At 35.5% G+C, this 27,405-nt stretch overlaps 2 protein-coding genes across 2 annotated transcripts in view; one reads left to right on the top strand and one right to left on the bottom strand.

Annotated features, from left to right (window-relative positions):
• kcnt2a (potassium channel, subfamily T, member 2a) overlaps positions 1-15,278 on the bottom strand; it is a 56,586-nt gene extending 41,308 nt beyond the window's left edge. Inside the window, exon 1 of the mRNA XM_088927243.1 lies at positions 15,184-15,278. Coding sequence (XP_088783369.1) covers positions 15,184-15,278 — 95 coding nt within the window. The remainder of the gene's footprint in view (positions 1-15,183) is intronic.
• Positions 15,279-16,870: 1,592 nt separating this feature from the next.
• Positions 16,871-27,405, top strand: part of LOC148823525 (complement factor H-like) — a 34,593-nt gene continuing 24,058 nt past the window's right edge. The window contains exons 1-7 of the mRNA XM_088927240.1: positions 16,871-16,982; positions 18,437-18,616; positions 19,092-19,197; positions 21,846-21,922; positions 22,785-22,967; positions 26,013-26,183; positions 27,099-27,293. Of these exons, the coding sequence (XP_088783366.1) occupies positions 16,922-16,982; positions 18,437-18,616; positions 19,092-19,197; positions 21,846-21,922; positions 22,785-22,967; positions 26,013-26,183; positions 27,099-27,293 (973 nt within the window). The 5' untranslated portion in view covers positions 16,871-16,921. The remainder of the gene's footprint in view (positions 16,983-18,436; positions 18,617-19,091; positions 19,198-21,845; positions 21,923-22,784; positions 22,968-26,012; positions 26,184-27,098; positions 27,294-27,405) is intronic.

The following is a 27,405-nucleotide window of genomic DNA, read 5'->3' as shown; positions in this document are numbered from 1 at the left end:
TATCAAAAGTAATTAGTAATTCCTGTAGTGTTGTCTACAGTACTATTATTCATATCTTCCAAATTTCCATCAGAAGTGATGAATGGTTACTAAGAATTACTGTCTAATCAAATTAAAGCAACGTGTAATTGTTCACATTTTTGCAGTGCAAAAAGTAATAGTATTTTTTTTTAAATTACAACATTCTTCTGAATTCTTTACAGGTGGATGCTGCACGTTGGTGGTGGTGGAGGGGAGTCCCCATTACCTGTAAAGCGCTTTGAGTGGAGTGTCCAGAAAAGTGCTATATAAGTGTAAGCAATTATTATAATTATTATTATTATTATTATTATTATTATTAAACAACTGTATTACATTGCAAAGCACATTCATTCACTAGTTGTTTTTTTACAATGTACAAAACATGGATTGTTCTCACAGCACTTCATTTTCCCACATTAATGTTTTGAAGAATGGATGGTAAGCATCCATCTTCTCCATTATCTTCACAGCATATTGTTTTTGCATCATAATCTTCAGAAATGTCAACAGAAAGATTATGATTGCTGATGCTATATATAGGCTTTTTGCTATCAACTGGCTTCATCTGGGCCAAATCAGTCTAATTAGTTAGAAAATACTTCCAGTTCTTTGCAGATTACTGGCCACTTTTTAGGACTAACATTAGTACGTTTAGAATAGCACATGTTGCATTTAAAAATAAATAAGACCTGGAAAATGTATTTATTCCATGTTTTTCAGAGTGTTGTAACCAGTATTTTAGAATAGAAGTTCCCAGCTCTACAGAAGTAACACACCTACAGTACCTGCTGGTTTTTGTTTCAGATGAGCTCTCAGCTACATAACTGAACTCTTAAGTGACACAACAGGATTAATTTGAAATGCTAAACTGTTTTCAATACCTTATAATATCAGAGCCTGCTGCCTTTTAACTACTACATTTCATAAGTAATATATCCCAATTTATGGCCAGCAGCCATATCATGGTCAGCAGCCATATCACCCTGCAACTCACAACTGGCAACCCACTGAAGCTAAGCCAGTGTGAGCCTGGTCAGTACCTGGATGAGAGACTCCTGGGGAAAAAAGGTCACTGCTGGAAGAGGTGTTAGTGGAGCCAGCAGGGGGCACTCACCCTGCAGTCCATGTGGGTCCTAATGCCCCAGTATAGTGACAGGAACACTATACTGTAAACAGGCGCCGTCCTTCGGATGAGACGTAAAACCGAGGTCCTGACTCTCTGTGGTTATTAAAAATCCCAGGGCGTTTCTCGAAAAGAGTAGGGGTGTTACCTTGGCGTCCTGGCCAAATTTCCCCCAATCATGGCCTTCTTATAATCCCCATCTATGAATTGGTTTCATTACTCTGCTCTCCTCCCCACTGATAGCTGATGTGTGGTGAGCGTTCTGGTGCACTATGGCTGACGTCGCATCATCCATGTGGATGCTGCACATTGGTGGTGGTGGAGGGGAGTCCCCATTACCTGTAAAGCGCTTTGAGTGGAGTGTCCAGAAAAGCGCTATATAAGTGTAAGCAATTATTATTATTATTAATAAATAGCTATAAACTTGCAACTAAGCAGAGAGCACAACTGAAGTGAAACCCAGCAGATGTACTTCAGGCATCCCCAGGACCAGAGATGTTAACCCAGGTTTTAGACTGTAATTTGGAAAAATTGTAACCTGTGACAATTGTTAAATCAGAATTTTGTCTTTTTATTGCTGGATTAAAAATATGTAAATCATTATTTTTTGCAGGCATGTATGACAAAATGCACAGTTATAATGTACCCAGTTAAAATGTACACTGTTATAAATTACACAGTATATGGTCAGTAGCTGTCTATACATTTTGATGCCAAATTCCTTTCAGTAATAAGCAATTATTTGTAAGTGATCATAGTCTTAATATATTCATATTTTATGATATATGAGAAAATAATAACAACCAAATGCAATCTAGCTGTAAATTTGATACATAATATTTTCTGTCTTTCTGCACATCTTTCATTCATTTGAGATCTGCCATGCACAAACAAACGATTGGACATTTAAATATACTACTTCAAAATAAGACTTTATGAGTGGTGAAACATAGAACCAACTAAAATCTTTTTCATAATATTAAAAAGTCTTCAAGAAAATCAAAACACACATTTTATTAAACATCCCACCAATAAACATTCCCCGTGCGCAGCACAAGGCATTCAGCCTTATCATAATCTGAAAAGGTTTGTGCCTTAACTTAATAATGCATTAGCATGAAAAAACTCCACAGCTTTGATAAAATGTCCCTGCGTCTTTGCAAGTCAACTCTTGTATTTTCACATTTTGCTGCCAGGCATGTTAGAAAAACCTAATGGACATTTATCATGCCTGGAGGTTTCTCCACTATTGGTGTGGCCCTTTTATGTAATAGTAAGTGAAATGGAATGTACAATTTCTGTATATTCTGCAGAATCCCAATTTTGTATCAAAAGTATTTCCTAGAGGGAAAGTTAATAGTTGCCTGCTATTGTCAATGTGCCTTAGTAGGAAGCTGAAAAGAGAAAGATGTATCTCATTGTACTGAATGACATGCCTGAAACAGAAAATTCATTCTAGCCCCTCTGGGTTAATGCTTTTCAGACAGCCGTACAAGCATATTTGTATGCTCCTTGTGAGTCCATTAACAAGATTAGTTTCTTGTACAACAACATCTTTCTGCATAAAAAATATACTTTCTTCAGCTTATAAAGCTTGAGGTTTTCCTAGCAAATCAAATGCATTTCAGCAAAAGTATAACTTAAAGATGTTTCTATAAATAGACTACAATTGTCATAAAATATAATTTTGTCCTTTGTACGTTTTCATACATTTTTCTGATATCAGAATTAGTCTGTCGTGTCCTAGACACAAAATTCAACAGCAACACATACTAGGGTTTCCATACATAGAAGAAGCGAACATCGAAAAACAAAACTGATAACGTCTACCTTAAATGACAAATTTAAAACCTGTGGAGTGGTCTGATCAAGTATATGCATGATTTCAGATTTCAAAAACATGTCCTGAGGTTTGTTAAATATATATTTTGAAATAATAATAATTGTGTATTATTTGTAAGTACTCTTCAAAAATCCCAGTGGACAGATAATACACACAGTATATCTGTAAAAAAGTGTACAGTAAATTACCACAATTTAACCAAGAGCAATGTAACATAGATTAAATTATATCCTTGTTATACTCTCAGAATTAGTTTCAAATAACAACACTGTGTAAAAAGTAATGTTCTATTTTCTAACTTCCATTGAGAGAATCATTTCAGTACCACCCACAAAAGCACTGAAATCACTTACATCGTGTCAGTCTGTGAGCATAACCTACTCTTGTCAGAATTTAGCTAGAGAGTTCTATCTAAATCAACAAGTGACCTGAGCACCATCAGTATTGCAGTGAAAGATGGTGTGTGTATAGTTTAGTGAGAAGAAGCAGCTTAGAAAGCATTACCTGGACACCTCTTTAATGGGAAAACAGTGTATTTCATTAAATATTTATCTTCACTTTGACAAATAACACTTCACATGGAACATTTCCCAAGGGAAGGCTGATTAGTCCAGAGTGTTTTTGCTCTTGATATATTCAGACACATACAGGAACTGATTTCAATTTTATTCCTCTGAAAATGAAGTAGAATATTGTGCATACTGTATGTGCATATTTATTGAGTTTTTTTATTTTAGTATATTCACTTTAGTGTTTTACTTCCTAAACAATATGCAGGGTGACCTAGGTTCAAAGGTATAGGTCTCTAACATTCTAGATAATATCCCTACTGTATGTGTCTCCACATAAATGTCATTTTGCTACCTGCTGGAAGCTGTGGTTATTTTTAAAAAATGGATAATGTTTTATTCATAAATCGCTCTATTCCTGTCAAATGTATTATCTTTTGAAGGCATCCCCTATGTTGAACTTTACTTCAGAGCATATTCTTTAAAATTTAGGATATAGCCCTGAATACTGTGAGGTTAAATATTGGGTGACATGTCATTTTTTCTTTTTTAGTCACATGTATCATTATTCATTATGTTTATTCAAAAATTGCAAACCTATCTGAATGGTTTTTGTCTTTGATATAAGAGAAAACATAGCAGTAGAAGAAAGCAATATGTTTCAGTTTAGTTCTTGGACAATAATAAATATATTAGTTTGAGGTACTATTTATGTGGAGTCTGAATACTGTATACTTCCTTGTTTGTTTGGGATTCTAACAGGCTATCTACCATAATTACCTAATACCTTCCAAAGATATGTGGCTCAGTTAACTTGAGTCTCTAAATTGTTCCTGTGTCTGTGGACCCTGTGATGGACAGGCTTTTTGATGATGGACAACATGGAATATTCTAAGTAGGAATGGAAAAGAATAGCTATTTACTATTTCTATTTAGATATGTTAACTGTGTTTTATGTGTCTCTGAATCCATTTTATTAGCCATTCTGAAAGGAAAGTAACACACAAAATCCTAATCATAATACTGTATATTTGTGTATACATACACTAGACATACAGTACATAATTGTTTTTCACTGTATTCTCGAATTCCTGATGTATAATTTTGCATTTCCAATACAGTTTTGTTGTTATTGTCTCTTTAATTTTAATGTAATATAAAATTAGATACTACTGGGTCAAAGAGCTAGCAATTAGGCTCTCACTGTTATTACCCTAATAACTACTGATGAATATAATTAACTATATTTAAAAGTACAATTGCTAACAAAAAATGTTTCCTGACTAGTCACCATGATGTACAGTAGACTAACAATGTCAGCTCTTGCTAAACACTGACACTAGGCAATGTTGATTCCTCATGTGACATTCAGTATTTCAGCAACTTGAATGTGATAGTAAAATCTCTTCTAAAACACAGTGCAATATTGCCTTTTTTAACCTTAGATTTATCAAGATTAATCAAAAAATCACTTTCTGAAATTGCTAATTATACATCTTAACGTTAGGTATTTAATAACTAAAACAGAACTACTATTCCCATGCCTATTACAAGCAAAGTTTCATAATTAATTCCTACAGCTCACTGTAAGCTATATGGTTCAAAGCATAGTAACTATACAGTACCATAATCATGCAAAGGAACTAGTAATAGGTTTATTCCATGCTGAAAAAAAGAAGAAAGAAAACACAACGTTTCGGCCGTGGAGCCTTCTTCAGACAAAATTCAAGACTGGGTAAAATCCTGATTTGGAGGCAAAGTTAAAAGTGTTACATGAAAGTAGCAAAAACATAAATTGGGAATATAAGATGGGAATCACTGAGCTTGAATTAGCATGAATAGATTCTGGTATTTCTGTTGACACTTAATTTTCCTGCTCAGTACAGTAAATAATAAAAAACATGACCAACTGAAAGTTAGTCTAGATAGAAACTTTAATGACCTCTATTTTTACAAAAAAACAAACAAAATACTAAAAATCAGTACTTCCAGAGTAATACTTTTCCTGTGTACGATTTCCTGTGAGTTGTTGATCTTCTCAGTATTGATACTTGTGTTCGAAATAATCAATCCACCTGTTGTACACACTAAAAATAGGCCAAATATGCACTATGTCAAAATATTTACCCATTTAATCTTCTATTAACAAGAATATTCTTATAGCACTGTTTATGTACAATACATCAAATGTAATTTATACACATGCAGCCATTCAAAATGGGTGGGGTATTTCGCGGTATACCCCGGTGGGCGTGTCGCATCAAAACGCAGTATCACGCAGTTTCACGCGGTATATCGCGTCATTTGACGTCATGCCGGAAAGTATCCGGAATCACCTTGTAAAACCGCCAGGAGGAGCCAATAAAGCTTAACTTCTCATGTACAGCATTTGAGCTTTTAAATTTAAACTGTGTATTACAGCATGTTAATCATCAGTCATTAAAAAGTTGGTATATTTTATGAAAGCAAGATTGCTCAGTTGGACAAAAGTACACAACCTACCTTTATCAGAAATATTTATGCATCAAAGCCTTTACCAAAGATATTACTAATAGTATTAATAATGAATGACTTTGGAGAAGCTGTAAACTCAAAGTATTACGCTAGCCACATTCTTTCTAACCGTCATTTTAAACGAAAATACTTTTAGTTTTTTCTTTGACAAACACCACAGCATTTCGTTGATCTAACTAACGAGGACAGGACATTAGCTAGCCAATACGATAAAGGGATGACTTTTTTTGCTAATTTCTTTAGCACATTTGTACAAGTACTTGGAATCTGTCCAAGCCCTACTTTGTCAGGCATTTTCTTTTACTGCAACGGACATAAAAACTCCCTTGCTTTTAACAGAGCGTTTCATAATTTCTAGCTATGAAAATTATTTAAACTGCGACACTTATCATTCAGCCAGAGCTCAAAATATCACAAGGATCCTCAAGAGCACATAAAAGACTGTATTAAAAGATACTTGTATTAGATACATGAGAATCCAGGCTTTTTTATCAACGCTTTTTTTTCCGTATACCAGATATTATGGAACCACTTCAGAAGGGTGTCAGCCAGTCAGATTCCAGGAATCGGTACTTTAAAGAAGAAATACACACCAGTATTCCATTTCTCCCTAAACATTTTAAGCATCGAAGTCTTTAACTAACATGTGAAATAGCGTGTAAAAAAGTGGTAGTTTTTAGCTTTTCTGCTAATATAATATGGAATCGTGTATCTAAAGAAATTAATAACGATATGATTATATTCGTGTACTGAGACAGGGCTGTGTAGGGCTGTTTCGCCTCTCTTTTCATGTGACTTCCCTAGTAGCCCACTGGTCTATGTGTCTGATTACTAACCTAGAGGTTGTGTGTTCAAATCCAGCCAGCGCTGCAGCTTTTCTTTTAACAAACATTTCTTTGAAAAAATAGAATAGCAATATTATGGACAAGTAATTGACTTTTATATTTCGAAATATCACAACATGATCGAATTTAAGTCATTTTTGATAACAATGAATAGTCACCTTCTTCCCTTCTGACAACAGTCCCTGCTTCTGCTTCCTGCTTCTATTGTGTGTGTGTGGGGGGGGGATCCCTTTAGATCTCCCTTCAGATTTAAAAGGTTATTAATCATATCTTTGGTGTCGCATCTTACCAGTGCAGCTGATCTTTTGCTGTCTGGGTCAACTATCACAAAGCTTTAGAGAACTTAACATTTCTATTATCAACAAATTGTAAATACAACGTTTACATTGGCATTTGTTACGTCCCAGTGTGTGTTCTGTGTGTTTTTTCTGTTATGTCCACACTGCTGACCCTTGATTGTTCTCCCTTCCCCATTGGCCAACCATCACACCACTGTTTCAATATGATCTCATCATCAATCAGCCCTCAGCCAATCAGAACTCATTTTATTCACTATATAACATGGAGGCTTTCAGGAAGAAAAGGCCTTTTGTTTGACTTTGGTCCTGTTTGGTTTTGGTTATTGCGTCGCTTCTGGTTATTGCTTCGGCTTCGTTTGTTGGTTTGTTTTGCTTTGTGTGTGTGTATTTTCGTATAGCTTTGGCTTTGTTGTTTTGTTGTTTTTTTTGTTAGTTTCTTTGTACTTTTGTTTGTTTGTGTGTTTATCCTTGTTTTGCCATTACCTTGCCCCAGTGTTACATGTTCAACTTTTGTGTTCTTTTGTACCCTGCTCCTGTTGATTATTCTTGTTTTCCCTTATTTGTATTCCTGGTTCACTTGTGTTTTTGTGTGAACTTTTGTATATAAGGTTAGTTTAGGTTGTTGGGTACACTTACACACTTAGTTGATTTTGTATTAGTACACTAGTTTAGTACGGGTGAGTGCCATTTGTCTTGTATGGTTTTGGGTAGTCAGTGCAGGTTAGCTAGGGTGTTGAAGACGCTGAAGACCGTGTGTTTCGGGTTTTCTTTTGTAGTCAGATTAGCTTTCCCTTACTGTCCTAGCCAGCTCCATTTTTGTTTTTCTTTCCTTTGGCACCACTCTAGTTCCTTACCCTTGTTATCACGCTTCCTAGTCCCTTACCAAAACCCCCCTGCTTCCAAAAGAATTATCCTAAATGTTACACCCCTTTACCCCTACACACTTGGGGTTGTAACAGCATTATTAATTTTTCACATGGGTGTATGGAGGATTGTAAGCTGTCACTGACAGTAGACCCCCCCCCTCTTAGGCTGCGCACATGATCTTTTAAATTTTTATAGAGAAATGGGGGCTGTACAGTATGCGTTACAATATGAACATTTATAATGATTTAAATCGCAAATGCATGTTTAATTATATGTGTTTTTTTAATCATAATCAGACAAATGCAACATAAATTGATACAGTATCTTTGTCTTCTAAGTATCTTAATGAACTTTCAGCATAGCTTTCTCCCCGTTTAGATTTATTTTTCTTGGGATTTTGGGATCAAACGTGGAAAGATTAGATTGTAATTGTTTTTATTTTTTAAATAAAATAAATAATAAATAATTAAATTAAATAATCTTATTTGCCTGTCCTGGCTGTGCTCTCTCGCTCGCCATCCCCCTCTCTCTCAATTCAATTCAATTCAAGGTGCTTTATTAGCATGACAGATGTGTACAATCAGTGTTGGGTATTTACTTTGTAATCTGTGGTCCTTTTAACTGTTTTTACATCTACTGTATTGCTTTGAGATGCCACTTTTAAAGGTGATATATAAAATCAAGGCTTTAACTTGCTTTAACTCCACAAGTCTGAGTTCTTGTGTCCGTCCTATCCGAACCCGAAAGTATTACAATATGTATCTTTATAGCAGGTGGTGTACAGCTTTTTAGTATAGATTACACTTTTCTAAAATGTATTTAAAAAATAAAAACGATTACAATCTAATCTTTCCACGTTTGATCCCAAGATCCCAAGAAAAATAAATCTAAACGGGGAGAAAGCTATGCTGAAAGTTCATTAAGATACTTAGACGACAAAGATATCAATTTATGTTGCATTTGTCTGATTGTGAATCAAAAAACACATATATTTAAACACGCATTTGCGATTTAAATCAAAACGCGATTTAAATCAATATAAATGTTTATATTGTAACGCATAGGTGACTATTCATTGTTATTAAAATGACTTAAATTCGATCATGTTGTGATATTTAGAAATATAAATTTGTTTGGTACGAGTGAAGTTTTATTTAATCTCTGACCCAGGGAAAAGTTTTATTTTTTCAAAGAAATGTTTGTTAAAAAAAGTCATGGCTCCCACTGGATTCGAACACCCAACGTGTGATGTGTGAGTCAGGAAGCTAACCCACAGCGCCACTGGCAAGGTCGCATGAGGATTGTTGAAAAAGCCCTATGGAAACATTATCAACAGACAATGTACAGCATGTACTATTCTTGTGTTGCGGTACATGAATATAATTATATCGTTATTAATTTCTTTAGATACGCGATTCCATATTATATTCCCTTTTAATCAAATTCTAAAAGTATGCTTGTTGACTCCGGTATCACGTTAGTTAAAGACTTCGATGCTTAAAATGTTTAGGGAGAAATGGAATACTGGTGTGTATTTTTTCTTTAAAGTACCGAGACCAGCCATATACTGTATGTTTATGTTCCAAAACTAATATCGTTTATGGCCTTCACACGCGTTACAGTATGCTCCTATTCTTTTTATGCTCAGCTACTAAGATTTCCCTTCAGTGGTAAAATTCCATATAAATATTCAATACTAAAATGGGCACAGTAAAGACATTTAAATCTTTCTACGACCGACCAACGGACCACGAGTGCCCCTGTCGGTCAACCAATCACGTACTGTGGTATTTTGCGTCATCGCGTGTCACGATGCGCAAGGCCGTAGCCAAATACCTCCGGTAAAGTAGCTGTGCCGCGCACTTTGAATGGCTGCATCTGTAGTTCACTTGCTTTTAAAATTAAAAGATTTTTCTATATGTATTGCAATTTTGAATATAGAAGAATTATGGGAATACATGTTTCTGGTAGAAATCTCTTTTGATAGTTCTGCTTCTCAGAGCCGTGAAATAATAATAATAAACTTTATTATATATACTGTATAGCCCATTTAAAGTTGGCTTCTTAAAGCGCTTTACAGAAAGACAACAACAATAAATAAAAAGAATAAGAAGATAAAACAAAATCACAATACACAGAGGAGACTGTGGATGGTGGAACTTAGTAAAGTAGGAGCAGAGGGGTAAAGAATGGAACCAGTTAAGTAAAGGCTCTTCTAAAGAAGAAGGTTTTGAGTCTGGATTTGAAGGAGTTTAGAGAAGGTGACTCTCTGATATCCTTGGAGAGAGAGTTCCAGAGCTTGGGGGCATAACGGGAGAAGCCCCTGTCACCCATAGAATGTAGACGGGCTCGGGGGACTGTTAGGAGACCAGAATTAGAAGAGCGAAGGTTGCAAGGTGGGGAGTAGGGCGATAATAGTTCAGACAGGTACTGAGGTACCCAGCCATGCAGAGCCTTATAGGTGAGCATGAGGATTTTAATGTCCACATGGAATTTGACAGGGAGCCAGTGCAAGGACTCCAGGATAGGAGTAATGTGATCGCTTGTACTAGACATGCTCAGGATTCTGGCTGCCGAAGTTTGGACATACTGCAGTTTGTTCAATGTGGATTTAGATGCCCCAGCAAGTAGAGCATTACAGTAGTCAGTTCGGGAAAACACAAATGTGTTGATCAGCTTTTCAGCCACACTTAGTGATAACATAAGGCGTAATCTAGCAATATTTCTGAGGTGAAAAAAGATGTTTTGACAATATGCTGCACATGTGGTTCGAATGTTAAACCAGAATCGAATATCACCCCAAGGTTTTTCAATTTAGACTGAAGATCAAGTACAGAACCATCTACAGATAGGGTTACAGGATTGGCTTTAGGAAGTTGATGGGGGGTGCCAATAAGCATGACTTCAGTCTTGTCACAGTTAAGATGAAGGAAATTTTGAGTCATCCAAATTTTATGTCAGAGATGCAATAAGATAGAATAGAGACAGCCACATCAGTGTCGGGTTTGGTATGGATGTATATTTGAGTATCATCAGCACAGAAATGATAGCTGAGGCCATGTGATCTTAAAAGCTGACCAAGTGGAAACATGTAAATGCTGAAGAGCAAGGGGCCCAGTATTGAGCCCTGAGGAACACCAGACTTAACCAGACCAATTTCAGACCTATACCTAAAAAGAGAAACAAAGTGACAGCGATCAGTGAGGTAAGACTTGAACAATTTGAGAGCAGTGTCAGATACTCCAAACACAGTCTCGACGAGAAAGTAAGATGTTATGGTCAACAGTGTCAAAAGCAGCACTGAGATCAAGGAGGATGAGTATAGAAAGAGAATCAGAAGCTATTAGAAGGTCGTTAGTGACTTTGACCAGGGTAGTTTCTGTGCTATGAAGTTGACAAAAGCCAGATTGGAGGGGTTCGAAAAGGTTATTTGGCATGAGGTAGTTACAGTAACTGAAATGTGACAGCACATTCTAGCGAGGTGATAATGGCAGCAGTTTTGAGGACCATTGGTACAATGCCAGAACTCAAGGCTTCATTTATAATATTGAGGACAATATGACAGAGAGAGGAGAAACAGGACTGAAATAGAGTGGTGGGGATGGGATCTAAAATAGATGTGGTGGGTTTCATGTGTGTAACTAGTTTATTGAGGGATGCTGAGTCAAGAAGAGAGAAGTTGGAGAGAAGGGAACCCAAAATGTTGGATAAAGAGGGAGGAGGTATGGAAATGATATGCGTAGTGGAGAGAATGTGATGCCAGATGTTGTCGATCTTGAAGCTAAAGAAATCTAAGAATGTGTTGCAGAGTTGCGATGAGGCGGGTAATGTGGTGGGGCAGTTTGGTTTTAGCAAACTGTTGGTGGTGGAGAAAAGATATCTGGGGTTGTTATGGTAATTTTCAATGATTTGAGAGAAGTAGGTGGATCTAGCAGACTCAATTGTAACCTTATATTCAGACAAATAATCTCTCCAAACCTAATAATGTACATTTAGGCCAGAAAGACACCAACTACGCTCAAGTTTGCTGGAGGCTGCCTTCATAGATCACAGATGGTCATTGTACAGGGGAGCAGGGCCTGAGAAGGAGGTGGTTTGAGTTTTTAGAGGAGCAAAGGTGTCAAGGGTAGATAAAAGAGCACTGTCAAGTAACTGTATTTTATCCTCTAGAAGGTCAGAGGAAGAGAAACAAGATAAGGAGGATAGAGCAGAATTTGCAAACCTTGGCTGATCAATTGTTAGAAACAGGTCATTCTAGATTGAAGAGAATAGCTAAGTGGTCAGAGAGGCCTAGATCAAGGGAAGAGCAGTGGGAGACAAAGGAGTCGTTTGCAATGATTAAATCTAGGGTGTGTCCTTTGTTATGTGTAAGGGTACAAACTGAGTAAGATCAAAACATCCCAGTAGAAAAATTAAGTCTTTAGCCAGACTGGAACACCTTGAGTCAATGTGTATATTAAAGTCCCCTAGAATAAGGATTCTTTTAAACTTAAGGCATAAAAATGAGAGTAAATCAGCAAACTCACCTAAAAAGACTTCGCTGGGTTTGGGTGGTCTACAAACCGGCTAGAACTACTTGTCATTCCTATACTCTATACAGGACATGTATGTGTAATCATAGCAGTGCCTTGATACTAACATTATTTCTTCTATTTAATTCTAAGTTTTTAGAATTTTAGAATTTTTAATTTTTAATTCTAAGTCTGTTTATAGAATTAAAAAAATTACTGACAAGTAAGCTACTAAATAAAATGGCATTAAGGTTAACTGTAACTCAAATGAACTTTCTGGTGCATAGCACCACTAAATCTAAAACCACTTGAATCTACAATTCATACTAAAACCAGGATCCTTCCACAGCTACAGCATTATCTGCTAGGAAATGTTTAATAATTATGTCACATCCTCTGTTTTTTTTACTTAAGAAAGGTTTCTTCACAGTCAAAATTAAATTTTATTTCTTTGTAGTAAAATTGTGTGAGCCAATTGCACCAGGCATCTGCAAATAAAAATAAACGATCGCATGAGTCTATTACATGTACATTGGAAATAATAATGTAGCATTGGAAATAATAATGAAAATAGAGTAGTTACATTATGCAAATGACATCAAGAAATATATCCAAATATAAATGTAAACACACTCTGTAAACTATTACAGAAAATATCAAGATAAAAACCATGTATAGAACAATAGTATTTGTTATGTGACTCCTTCACTTTACACAGAGCTTGGTATCCTGGTTTCTTGTACTCAGACTATATCAGTGATGGACATTGGAATGTTGTTACTAATAACTTTTTATAATCTATTCAGGTTGTTGTCATTTAGCTTTCTCTGTAGTCATGTAACCCTATGCCCCATGATGATGAACACTGCAATCAATACTTTGTGATTACTCCATCAGTCTTATGGACTAAACCAAGTTTTCACTACATTGGGTGTATGCCTGGTGTCACTGTCATGACGGGTGTCATGAGTGCTATCTACTGTACATTTATCTTTTGGCAGTTAGGGTACCTTTGATTTTTTGGGGTCAATGTAATAATGGTGTTCCACAGGACTCAATATTAGGAACACTGCTCTTCCTTAATTTTTATAAATGATGCAAGGAGGATTTGCAAACGCTGTGAAAAATTATAAAGAATATTTAAACAGACATACAGTAGATAGAATCAAATATGTGCAAGCTTCTGGCAAACAGACAACTTTTAAATATTTGGTTTTTCTTCCTCGACAACATCTTCCAGTTCTACAAGCCCTTTTCAGGGTCTTGCAATTGGCACTAAGTGAAATGTGAAGTCATTTTGCAATTTGTTGAGAGGAGTAGTCTTTCTTAATAAAGAAAGTGTGCAGTTTCTCCTTCAGAAACCAAAGTGCATTGTCTAGTGTGTATATCAGGCTTACTTTGCATTATATACCAAAGTTTTGTCCTCTGCTTTTATCACCATTTCTGTACAGGGTACAAAATTTCCTCAGAGGTAATGTAGATCTGTGATTAGGACTGTGGATTCATAACGGAAAGGTTGCAGATTTGCATTTAGAGTAAATGCAGTACAGTACATCCTAAGGGCCCTCTAAATACATTTCCCATATAACCCATTTCTACACAAACTTCTCAAAAGCTTTCTGAATTTATAGTTTTAAAAGTTAAAAAAAAGGTAAGATAATCTGAGATACAAAAGAGTATTATTTGATCAGGTTGAAATAGTGACCCAAATACAATCACAAGTATATAAGCATGTTTAATAAACTCAAAGCTGTGAAACTATTTTTATGAGAACTTGAGACAAAATGTACAACCTTTTTAAAAACTGTTACCAGGAGCCGAAATGGAAACATTCAAGAACTTTGATGTCTACAAAATTCTGCATCTAGAAATCCTCTATAGGATTAAAGCAAAGGAACGTTCTTACATGTGAAGAGCAATAGTTCAAATAGTTCATATTCCTAGTGAGAATATTAAAATTTAAATTACATTAAAATTTCACCCACGTGCTCTCCATGCAACCTATCTTGACAGGATTTATCTTATAACGTCTGATTTGTATATATATGTAAGTAAGGAATTATTTTTCTTTAATTCACATTTGTGTAATATAGCAGCTTGTTTGAATATTATATTGCCATTTTCAATGAACGGCGGTTATATCAATGCCAAATAAATTGAACTCTGGGCAGCTCAGGGTTAAGCCGAATTCTCCAGCACATTTACAGGACGTCTCAAAGCCAGCCAGACAAGTAACCAATACAGTTTTTTTTTAAATTGTATAATCGTTTCTTAGACATTCATATGCATCGGATCTGTTGAGTAAGCATTAACATTAATAAGCAAGAGACTGAACGCAATGATCAAAGATCGGATGCTAGGTGAGTAACAAATGCGATACAACTGAAGCATGGACGGATGACCACTCTAACAGACTGATGTGGACATGAATACAAAAGCTGGTGCATTTTAAATTGTTACGTTTCTTAACATTTTGGTTAGAAAATAAGACCCCAACTCAAAGCGCTGTGGAAATTTACTTAAAAAACATTATCAGTTATACTATAGACACTGGATGTTTACGATACATTTTAAGTATCAACCTGTTGCGTTTTCCAGTACACCAGCTATCGCCAAAGGTGAAATGAAACAACATTTACTGTATAACCTACCTGTCGTCATTCTGCCAGCCCTGGTCTCCAAGTAGCAGATCCCGAAATCTATATCTGGGTGGAAGAGGGGGTACCTCGTTTTCCAAATCTACCATCTTCTCCTCTAGTGTGCTTCAGATAAACAACGAAATCGGAAAACACCGGAAAATTAAAACCATTAATAAGAATAAATGATTAGAAAAACGAAAGACGGGTGTCTGGTCATATTAGCAATGAATATACTGTAGAACTGCAACAGTGTCCTAAAATAAAAGAAATCGGTTTTGTAATAACAGTAGGACAAGTAAATATATTAAGGTATTTTTGTGCAATTAAACGATTGAATGCCCAGCCAAGTTTTTTTTTTCTGTTTGCCGATGTAAACTTAAAAACTGTCACAAGCAATGATTTTTTTTCTCCTAATAGTAAACATCTACTGTATATGCATCCCTTGTGTGCGCTTCACACACCCAGTAGCCAATAGCATTACATCACCAGCAGCTGTATTAGTAACATCCCCAGCACGCGACAGATGAACTCATGTTTGCTTGTAAACGCTTTGTACTAATTTTGGTGTAAATCAATTTGTAACATTCATCGGGAGGACTACAAATTTAAATTGTGCCACTGTACTCTGTCAAATGTGAACTATTCAAAAGTAGTTCGAAACATACTAGTGTTTTCAAAATATATAAATAATATAACAGTGTCAGTCCTTCTTTAGGTTACTTACATGATGTTTGGAATATTTTAGACTTGACACCTTTTTTGTAGGATGTATTTTAGCAGTGAGATTGTATATATATATAAGGCGGACAAGGACGTGTTCTGTTCATGATAAAAAAAACAGTTGTTAAATAAAAGTAAAGTAAATACTGTAGCTTTGATTAAATTACAATGGATTTGCCTGTACGAAACCAAACAAGGGGTCTGCAACTTGTTGAAAAATGTTCTAGGAAGTGTAAATAAAATTTGCCTTTAAGTTTCATAAATTAAATGTTATATTATAATTTTACAGTACATAGTAAATCTGTCTTACTTTTTTTTTGGGGGGGGGTTATTATTTAAAGCACCGTTAAAGCCCTTACTGACATCTTGTGGTAATTTGATATTTTGCATTTGTCTGGACTTGAAAAGGATAAGATGTTTGGACCGTATAATTAAAAAACAATGCCTTTTAAAATAAAAAATAAATAACCTCTAGACAGATTGCTAAAAATTCAAAGGTAAGGAGTTGTATTTTAAATTAAAGCCAACATAATATTTTTTCCAAGTTTGCACAAGTACTTAACCTTATTCATTACATACAGCATAGTATGCACTGCTTAATGCAGATTAAGTGTTGCTCTATAGGCATGTATATTTGTGTTTATTACATCCCATATACAATATTATTAGTGACAGCACTTGTAATTAGAATGATAGCTATAGCAATGTGTTTATTCTGATTTAACATGGCTCAGTATTCTATCTACCAGTGGTAGTTAAATTAATTTGTAGAACTTGAAGAATGTATTATTCTTACTATACATGTTGTGTTACAATTACATACAGTAACAGAATTTGTTTTGTTTTTTTACCCCCTTCAGTTTAATGTTTCTCTGGAAGTCAGTGTTTGAACAGCAGATTGCTACAGGGACTTCTCTAGGAAATAATTAACCTACAAGAGCCTATTTTATCCCTTGTACTTCGCTTTTACTTCACATCTCAGGTTCTCCAGGGAAATCACATCTTACTTATGGTGAAATAAATTCCAATCATGAAACTAAAGTTAATTCTTACATTATGGATTTCCATTTTTGCTGTAGTTTTGGTTGAAGGTAAGAGTCCTGCTTTATTTTTCAGGTGTAAAATCCAGAACGAATGTGAGGTATTATGACATAATAAGGTAAAGTGTTGTCAAAATTATTCAATGTTATCATGATAGTAGCATATAATGTATAATCAAAATATATGCTATAGCAATGTGCTCAGGGGTTGCTGTATTTTGCTTTAATTAATTTTTTTATGTATTTGCTTTAATCCATGTTGTTTTGTTGGAATCTTGGGTTGGACACTTAAAAAGCTTCAGAAGATACGTTTTCCAAGTAATTACAATACTTTTATACAGTATATTAATCTGTAAATAAAAGTATGAGGAAAAACCAGCTTAAAGGACTTAATACAAGTACTGTATATTACTACAAAGAAAGTGTGTTACACTTTATGTTTCTCAACATAGTTGTTTAAATTTTTTTTAACAGTTCAAATTGACACATTTGACTTACAAGAGAAAATACACCAAAAATACAGCATGCACGTGAATTTTGCTTTAACACTTACAGTATATTGGGTTTCCCATGTTTTTTTTTCCTTATGTATACATTATCATTAGAAGGGGTTTCATGAAAAGCTGTACAACATACCTGCAATTTTTACACTAGCATGTTTACATAGTTTATGTTAAATTAAAAAAGATAAGTGAGTCTAAAGCACTGTATTAAGGCTCTAGTGTCTTCAGAGGCATGAATTCAAATCCTACCACTGCCAGTATCTCTGGTTTAAGGTTTGCATATTTTGCCAGCAGCCATATCACTCTGCAACTTACAATTGGCAACCCTTTGAAGCTAAGCAAGTATAAGCTGGTCAGTACCTGGATGAGAGACCTCCTGGGAAAATCTAAGATGCTGAAAGAGGTATTTTAGGGGCCAGTAGTGGGTGCTCACCCTGTGGTCTGTGTGGGACCTATTGTCCCAGTATAGTGATAAAAGGTGGCTTCCTTCGGATGAGATGTAAAACCGAGGTCCTGATTCTCTGTGGTCATTAAAAATCCCAGGGTGTTTTTTTTCCCAGGGGAATCCTCATTACCTGTACAGTGCTTTGAAGTGGAGTGTCCAGAAAAGCACTATATAAGTGTAAGGAATTAGTATTATTACATGGCTCGATCCACGGCTCAATCTACACCATTGATCCAATAAATAAATGCGGTAATACATAGAAGAAAGAAAGAATTAATCTTTCTTTAAGCAATTATTGAGATGAGTCTGAAATAGAAATCTGTGATTAACACTTTCAGCAGTTCCGGCTCTAAGGTTAGGTGGAACTCGCGCTACTCAAATTTCAGTATGTCTTATGGTCCAGCATTACATTTCGAAAAGCTATAGCTAGCTCTGGAAAAGTGACAAGTTCCTGGTGTCTGTGGTTATATCTGAAATTAGGGGGTGACATTATTCTAATATATGTATTTGACAGTGACAGGAGTTGTATTTGAATTTTTTTCCCTGATTTTTTACAGGTTGTGACAATCTTCCTCCTAACATGGAAAATGCTTTCATACCTGAAGAGAACAAAAAAGATGTATATAATAATGGTGATGTTGTAAAGTATCAGTGCCATGCAGGATTTATTTCCAGAGGATCAGTTCAATATAAATGTGTAAATGATGTTTGGGAACGTGGATTTAGAACATGTCAACGTAAGAAAAAACAATGTTTACTAATTTTCTTGAATATTCCTTTAATATTATTCGATATGCATCTTAGTTCAGTTGGCATGGTGTCACAGTGGTTAGCATTGCTGCCTCGCGGCACTGGGGCCTTACATTTAATTCAGGACCTGAGGTGCTATCTGTGTGGAGTTTGTATGTTTCCCCTGTGTTCATGTGAGTTTTCTTCCGGGTGTCTCAGGTTCCTTCCACAGTTCAAAGATATACTGGAACAGTAGGTTAATTGGCTTCTGGTGAAACTAGCCCTGGTGTTAGTGTGTGCATGTTTGTATTTGTGTCTGTGTGTCTGTGCTGCAATGTACCGGCATCCCATGCAGGGTGTAATCTGTCTTGTTTCTTGCTGGAATAGGCTCCAGCTCGAATGCAGCCCTGCGTTGAGTAAAAGGGTTAGAAAATAGATGGATGAGCATTAATTGATTGCAATTGTTTTTTTTTTTATCTTTAGCAAAACCATGTGGTCATCCTGGTGATACGTTAAATGCGGCATTCAGGCTCATAAAAGGAACAGAGTTTGTATTTGGATCCACAGTTCAATATATCTGTAATGAAGGGTATGTACAGTACATAATGCCTTGCTATAGTTTAAGGAGGTACTGTAGCTACGTCAGCGTGCATAAGCTGCAAAGGAACAAGTAAAAGTATATTCCATGCTGCAAGGAAAAGAAAATGAAAGGAAAAGAGACAATAAGGCTCCATGGCCGAAATGTGTCTCTCGTGACAGGTGCAAATTCTTTTCAGCATGGAACAGATCTTTACCTGTTCTTTTTCCCTTCCTATTACTATTTTGAAGTTGTTTTATGTGTTAAGTATTAGTATGGTTAATAGTGTTTTCAAACTATTTTAAATCAGACACATAAAGCATCTTTAATTGTTGCTTGCTTTGAAATAAAGAAGATCAAACTGAATTATATCCCAGGTACAGTGCAATTAAGAGAATTTAAAATGAACCCCACTGTGAAGAAGCTGAAGCCAAGACAGAGGTCCAAGTATTGTACCTTATAGGGAGAATGGAGTGTGAGCACAAAAAAGTGGTCATACTAAAAGATGAGGGGCAGAGAGGGTGTGGACTGGAAAGCATGGAAAGAAAAGAGGCAGGCGGAGAGATGGTGATATGCGAGAACTAGGATTTTGAATGGAATGAGTATGCAGATAAAGGGATTAAGCAGAGGAACTGAAGTAATGGGGCAGTTCTTTAAGTTGGAAAGGTAAGATTAGTATGGAGGCTTGGTCATGCTGTCACCTTCAGCCCACATGTCATTATTGGTATGGAAAAGGATTTTTAACAGCACATGCAATGAAAGCAGCAGTGCAGTAAAAGTCTAATAAACCACAAAGGAATTAAGTTTAAAAAATAATAAAAACTATGTTTGACTGATCTGTAATTCTCTACAACATGCTACAAAATCAAAGCTCTTTGGTGTAGAAAAAATGATTAATTTGGTTTACTTACTGCATTTTTAAGGGGGGTTAGCCTGTAGTTTTCACAGAAATTTATTTCACAGAACATTCACATGTGAGTGTAAGTCAAACATGGTAAACACACGGGCAGGTTTTGGCATGCTTTGTGGAATGTCTTGATGCAATTAAGATCTTTTTGTCAGAAAAAGGTCAGAACTACCCCAAAACTGCAAAATGAAAAATGGATTTCAAAACTAATGTCTCTAATCGACATTACCACACGTGAATGAACTCAACCTCTGTCTGTAAGGTGCAGATCAAACTGTTATGGGCCTTTTAGGAAACGTGGAAGGCATTTCTTGAAACATTAGCCATTTTTTCTCAGGACACTAATGCCTCAACTTTCCACTATTTCCAACACCTTAAAGCACTTTCACCACATCGCGCAATCCATAGTTCCGAGCTTGGAATGCACATGTGAGAACTGGCATCAGAATTTTCTGTCAGACTGCAGGATTTCCAACATTTTATCTCAGTTTTTTTTTTCAATTAAACCAGATGGCTTTGATACCAGCAACAGGGATTTTTCAGTTTTTCAGTGGATGGGTTTTGAGAAAACATTTGCTCTATCATTTAAATTCCTATTTACTTTTGAGACATGATATTTCAGATGTTACTAACTGTGCGAGGAACATACACAAAGATTTCAAACCACCGAATTTTAAAATATTGTGGTGGGATTTTTTTCAGAATCTGGATTAAATACCTTATACCATACAGTATACAGTATGTCTGTATATACAGTTTCTTTGCCGAAAATACCAAGTTTTCAAATTTTATCTCAGTTAACTATAATTTGCTGTTTGGCAAATTAGTTTTGTCTCACAGACAACATTACTTTATATACAGTATGTAAATATATACATATGTACCTTCTTCCAGGTATGGAAAAAGCAATTTGTTAGCCTTAGTTTCATTATATTCTGGATTTTTTAGAGCTCTCTTAGACAATGAAGTCACATTGGATACACATACTGTACACAACACATATACTGTACTGTATACATGCAAATACAAGCTCTACTCATCTAATTCCACTGTGTCATCAAGAATATTGGAGGCAAACCAAAAACCTGGAGGCAGGAAAACAATTGTTTCTGTTGTTCACAAGGCTTTCTTGATTAAAAAAAAACAATTTTATGGATCATTTTACAGAAACATTCTTCATTTTACTTTCTCTCATTCTTCTAAATTTTTTCTACAGAAACATTGTCCTTGTAGACAAAAATGTTTCTTATTCTTTAGTCTTTAATTTTGTATGTTCCTTTCAAACTCCAAGAAACACTTTTCAGGGATATGTTGTTTTAAGAGCAAACCACTGCTGTGAATACCCTAATCGCATGCCATTCTTCTAGCAAAATGATGTCTTTAAGAACTTAACTGTACATTCCAAGAACTATAGCAGTTTTTTAGTAGGAGTGGAGTCTAGGGCTGTTTCTGGCCTAGGAAGGTGGTGACAGCCTGTCCAATGTTCTTCAAGCTAGCCATATATTGCTAAGAACAGGAAACTATTTTACTAGAGACTACCTTGTGTCTTACATTGTTTTAATGTAGTTTGAATAGTCTTTATTTGGTACGTGCCTGTTATCCAAAACACGAGTGGTGATCAATATGATTATTGGAGGAAATGGTAGTGGTAAATGTAAGTGCGGTCATTAAAAAACCTGTTTTTGAATGACACAATTAGCTGGAAAACAATCAAAAAACACTGACAATTGTGTGGTTTTCATTTACACTGTAGATACCAAATGGCAAGTAGGATCAGTACCCGCAATTGTCGAGAGAATGGTTGGGATAATGATCTTCCTCATTGTGAAGGTAATAATATATAGCATGTATGAGCTTAAGACCACAGTTGTCATGCTTTGCACTCGCCCTTGCAAACGCCATTATATTCCCAAACCCACTGTTTCATGATCTCATTCCTAACTGAACACATCACATTCTCACAGGTACCAGATTCCACAGATTCTCACTCCCGAATCAATTATCCAGCCATGTCCCTCTCCCCTCACTATTTAAAGTTCCCTCATGTACCAAACCATGCTCACTATTGAGAAGCCTCCTTTAGAGTTCTCTAGTACGCATTTTTGTATTGTTGGATTTCCTGTTTTTTGGACTTAACTTTTCCCTTTCAATCTCGCCTCTTGGATTTCACCTTTTGGATTGTCTTCTTGGTTTGTCTTGGCTCTTTCTGGTTAACTGATCTCTAGCTTCTCCTGTCGACCTTGCTTCTGGATTATGATTTTGGATTGTTTGCCTCTGCATCCCGCAGAATTCAGGGCTAGGCACAGGATCACAGAAAAACTACCTACCGGATCCCTGACAACAGTACTAATAGTTAATCATTAATTTGGATAAAGTGAAAAATGGAAAAATCAACTCAATTTCCCTTTCAAACTGCTGTAATCTAAAATACAAAGGAGAACATTTAGGGAAGAGAGTATCTGAACTATTAGCTTATTTTAAAAAAATTGCTCCCATTAGAGTTTTAATATTTATTTTTGACTATGATACTATGCCAAACATGATGAAATTAATGTAAAATGGTATTCACCGTTTATGTTTATACAACTATGACAAAAATCTTTAACAAAACTTAGTGATCTTAAAAAATAATAAGACATAGAATAGTACAGCTTAGAAGAAATAATGTCTTCTTTCTTAAATATTTTTTAAGTTGTGACATGCGTACCTGAAGAACTCACAGAAGGTGTAACGTCAAATGTTGGAAGCGATCCAGTGACGTATGGAGGTGTGATTCAATTTCAATGCAATCTTCCAAACTCTAAACTTGATGGACCTGAAGAAATATTTTGTACAGCCAATGGACAGTGGAGTTCCAAATTCCCAAAATGCGTAGGTAAGACAAGTATATGAAAATATTTATACAGATACTGTATGTGTATTATGCAGATGTATAAACAAGGCTGGATGAAAGAAATCAGTCCATAGTTCTCCTTATATTACTCTGGAATGAAAGTATCTCAGAAAGTTTTTCTAGGGTGACAGTTTCTCATTACGTTAAGCTATTTAGTCAGTGAATTTCTGTCCACTTGTGCCAGATTATCATTTTAGCCATCATAAATGATAGGAGTGTGATGTCATACATCTGAAAAGAGTCTGAAAACAACAGTGCGAGTAAAGAGTAAGTCATAGAAAAACTGTGTAGAGGAGTATTCAGATATGTCGACCTCTACCCGGAATGCTGTGTGATCTTATCCCAGGTTGAGCACAGCACACCTCCATGGTAAAATGTAACTCTATATAAATGGCTGCACATGCTCATTTTGGATAAAAGCATTAGCTAAGTGATGATTTTATCCAGAACTGAAAGATCCCCAATAAGACAGAGAGTTGGATGCCAAAATCCAAGATGAGATTTAATTTCTCTCTGATTATTTTCCTGTATTGTAACTGATGAACCAAAGTGCGGTTATGGAAAGAATAGAAATAATCTTCTGGAAAAATACCTGTAAATGTGTGCATGTCTCTAATGTTGTGAGATCCAGTACATAACCTTGTCTGGTAAAATGCACTCTGTTTATTAATTTGTGTTCGATTACTTTTTGAATTAAAAGAAACAATATTATTAGCACCTACAGTAGCACCTATTATTAGCACTTTTTCACTTTAATTGTTTGAAGGGAGATGGTATCCTCTCAGTTTTTACTGTTACCAAGGAGATTAAATATATTGTGGTCTGTCAAATATAGCATTGAATATATGTATATTATGTATATGATTTATATAGGAAGTGCCTTTTGTTTGCATAATTGGAATGAGCTCTGGAGCCGCTCCAAGAGTGGATATGGGGTGGATGAAGGGGTGCAAAAGTATTATGCGGAGAGAACTCCAGAAGGTGATATGTGTATTAAAATAAATTATAAACTCTCCTTATAAATAGTTACAAATGATTCAAGTATAACCAGAAATTATTTAGAAAAATATTTTCACTTTAAAAGGACCAAAGTTCCTTAATTTCAAACATAACTGGCTTAATAAATCAAGACAAAAAATGATCACCATCTTCAAAAATAGGTGGTTAAGGTGATCTATGAAAAGTGCTAGATTAGGTCTTTCCAGAGGAAAGTTTGAAGATGATTATTTAGAGTTATTGCTGGAGCTGGTGACAAAAAAGACCTGCCTGTAAATGTTACACTGAGATTCATTCGATTAGTCAACAGCTTGGACATCTGACCATGGCCATGTCCTAATTCTCACACTGCCCCCTAAGCCCTTCCTCCAAGTCTGCACTTCTGTGACGAAGCGCAAGTGGGGACTTAAAGTGCGCAGGTATTAGAGGGTGCAATTTTTTTAAAAGGGTAATAGCACACCCTCATGTGACATCACTCGTTGGTTACATGGCTCACCTTCAAAATACTTCATGTTGATGCTTCTTTTCCAATGGCGGACAGTTTTAATTTTCAGCTTGTAGTTTGATCAAATTGAATGTCATCTTGTTTATCCCTGCACAAAAGTAGCGATACATCATGTTTGTTCATATTGTGCCGGCTTGACTCAAAACAGGTGAATTAAACTAGGTAAACCTTGACAATGTCGCTGTTTATTCAAACGTTTGTGTTACCAAATACATTTCATATTGTATGAGGAATATAACATGTTCATTCACTAATTAAGGAAAACTTGGCAATACCTCAAAGCTTTGTACTATTAAATATTACATGTACAAATATACCACAGGTAAATGAATATTCATATTATTCATTTATTAATATAATAATAATTATTATTTAATATTTATGAATATTGTTTCAATATTATTTTTACATAAAATATTAGGACTTTTAAAACTATAAATAAGTTAAACTTTAATAACACATAAATATTTAATTCTCAATGACAACTCCTCTCCACTTTGATAGGTTAGAACATGAAGCATCACTGTTCCACAAAGAATTGCAGACAATTCCCTTCAGCACAGTCTACTCAGGTGGCCCATTGAGGGTGCACTGGGGGCGCTCGTGAGCACCCTCGTGAAACAAATTTAGAAATGGACACCCTATGCCCTTGCAGATTTGAGCAAGAACACACATACGAAGGGCGCAAGACCGCAAGTGTGCATATTGAGACACGGCCAATGAGTATTTAAAACCTGGAGAAAAAATGGTTGTGTCCTTCCTAGAATTGTAATGATACAACTCATTTGAACCTATTAAATAAAAAAACGACACTAGGTGAAGCAAAACTATGTTACATTGCTTTACATCTGATCTGATCTTCATTCCAGTAAATAAGAGTAGCATAAAATTGAATATTCTATGTTCATCTAAAGCCATCATTCCATAGGCATATTCTGAATGTATTTTAAATTTTACTTACCCAGTCTTGGAAGATCAAATTATAGGTCATTCAGTATGCTGTAATATCAACCTCAGAATGGCCCCTGCCAATTCAAGAAAAATTTCAATTTGATTATCAAGTAAGTTTTAAATGAAAGCTTGGGAGAAGGTCAGACCCTTACGTTGCTTTCTGCCCATCCACCTACAAAAAAAAATCAGTTTCTATATTACCCACTTGCACGTTCCTTTGCATCCCTTCCTTCACCCCGTCTTCACCCTTGCAGAAGGTCCCTAGCTCATTTCTCAAGAGAAGGGAGTGTGTTGTGACACTCCTGTCCACATGGAAAGGTTGTCATTCACTCATCCAGGCATTTTATGCCAGAAAAGCAAATTAATTTACATTAAGCCTCACTCTCTACTTCCAAGTAACACTTTTGAGCATATAACAATCAATAACCCTGTAAATAATGAGAAATGACGTTTTATTAATACTGTAATTCTGATGTGAATTCACAATGCAAATTCTAAAACCTCAGCTGTATATGTTTCACACTGAAAATGTGTCCTGTAAAGTTGTAAATGATGTGTTTGTTTTTATTTTGAAGAAATAACATGCGATGCTCCCACATTAACACATGGCACCATACTAAATGAACAACCAACTTACAGAAATAATGATGATCTTAGATATAATTGTGACAAAGGCTATAAGCCTGTTGAAAGACCAAGTGCAAAGTGCACCAAAAGAGGCTGGAGTCCACAACCACAATGCCAAGGTAAAAGTTTCAATGTTACATATAGCGCCTTACAAAAATGTTCAGACCTTTGCACAGTTTTTTACTTTAAAGATTGCAGTCATGACCTTTTGAAATAGCAATCTGAAGGAAGTACTACTTGTTACTTTAATTTAGGTTCACACATTTATTTTAACAAGCCAAAAATTAGGTAAGTGGCCTTTGTGTGTAATAATTGTATTCTCATGATTTCAGAATACAAGTATGTCTATCTGTGAGGTTCCTAGAACAGGTAGTGGATTTTATGCAAAGATTCAGCCATAACGTTTACAAAGCAAGTGAGGGATAAAGTCTCTGAAAAGAACACATCAAGATATGGTAGAAAAAACCCCAAATTTGACAGTTTACAGTTAGCGTAAGAATATGTAGGGGATCAGGGGATATCCTTGAGTGGTCCAGTCAAAGCCTTGACTTGAAACCTATTGAGAATCTGTGGAAAGACTTGTGAAAAAAATTGCTGTCTTAAACCAATTCCCCACAACTTGAAAAAGATTGAACAAGAGGAATAAATAACATTTGTACCCAGCAGCATGCAATGTTGGTATGAACTTACCAAAAAGACTTGCGGATGTAATTGCTGCCAAAGCTATGTCCTCTAAATATTACGTTTACAGGTCTGAATACTTGTGCAATCAACATGTTTATTTTTTTCTATTTAGTTTATGCTGATATTTACTGTAACTTATCTAACATTTAGAAGTCTTAATTGTGATTGGTCAGCTTTTGAATAACAGTTTTAAAGCACTGTGCAAAAAGGGACAACATTTGAAGGTAAATGTACTGAAAGTGGCACAGTGTATCATACTGCTTTTAGTATATTACATATGAATTCTAATCATATTTCTGCTGTATCCTGTTTCTTCCTTATCTGAATTTAAAATACCTTTCTTTTTACAGAAGCAACATGCGAAAAACCTGTAAATTCAGATTTTGGAGATTATAGCAAAAGCATCTATCATGTTGGAGAACAGGCTAACCTAAAATGTCAGTCTGGATATAAAACTATTACTAACAAGAGGAGTGTTACACTGACCTGCACAGACAATTGGACAAGTGAAACTAAAGGGTGGTCAATAAACCCCTACTGTTACCGTAAGAACAATTAACATAACATGTTTTTTAAAGACATCCTGGAGGTCTGAATACATCTTGAATAATCCCATTCTGAATGCAATCATTATGTTAAAATGTATTTACATTTTTA

The sequence above is a fragment of the Atractosteus spatula genome, chromosome 11 (assembly GCF_055471065.1).
Source record: "Atractosteus spatula isolate fAtrSpa1 chromosome 11, fAtrSpa1.hap1, whole genome shotgun sequence".
Lineage (NCBI taxonomy): Eukaryota > Metazoa > Chordata > Actinopteri > Semionotiformes > Lepisosteidae > Atractosteus > Atractosteus spatula.
This window is presented reverse-complemented; position numbering and strand designations above follow the sequence as displayed.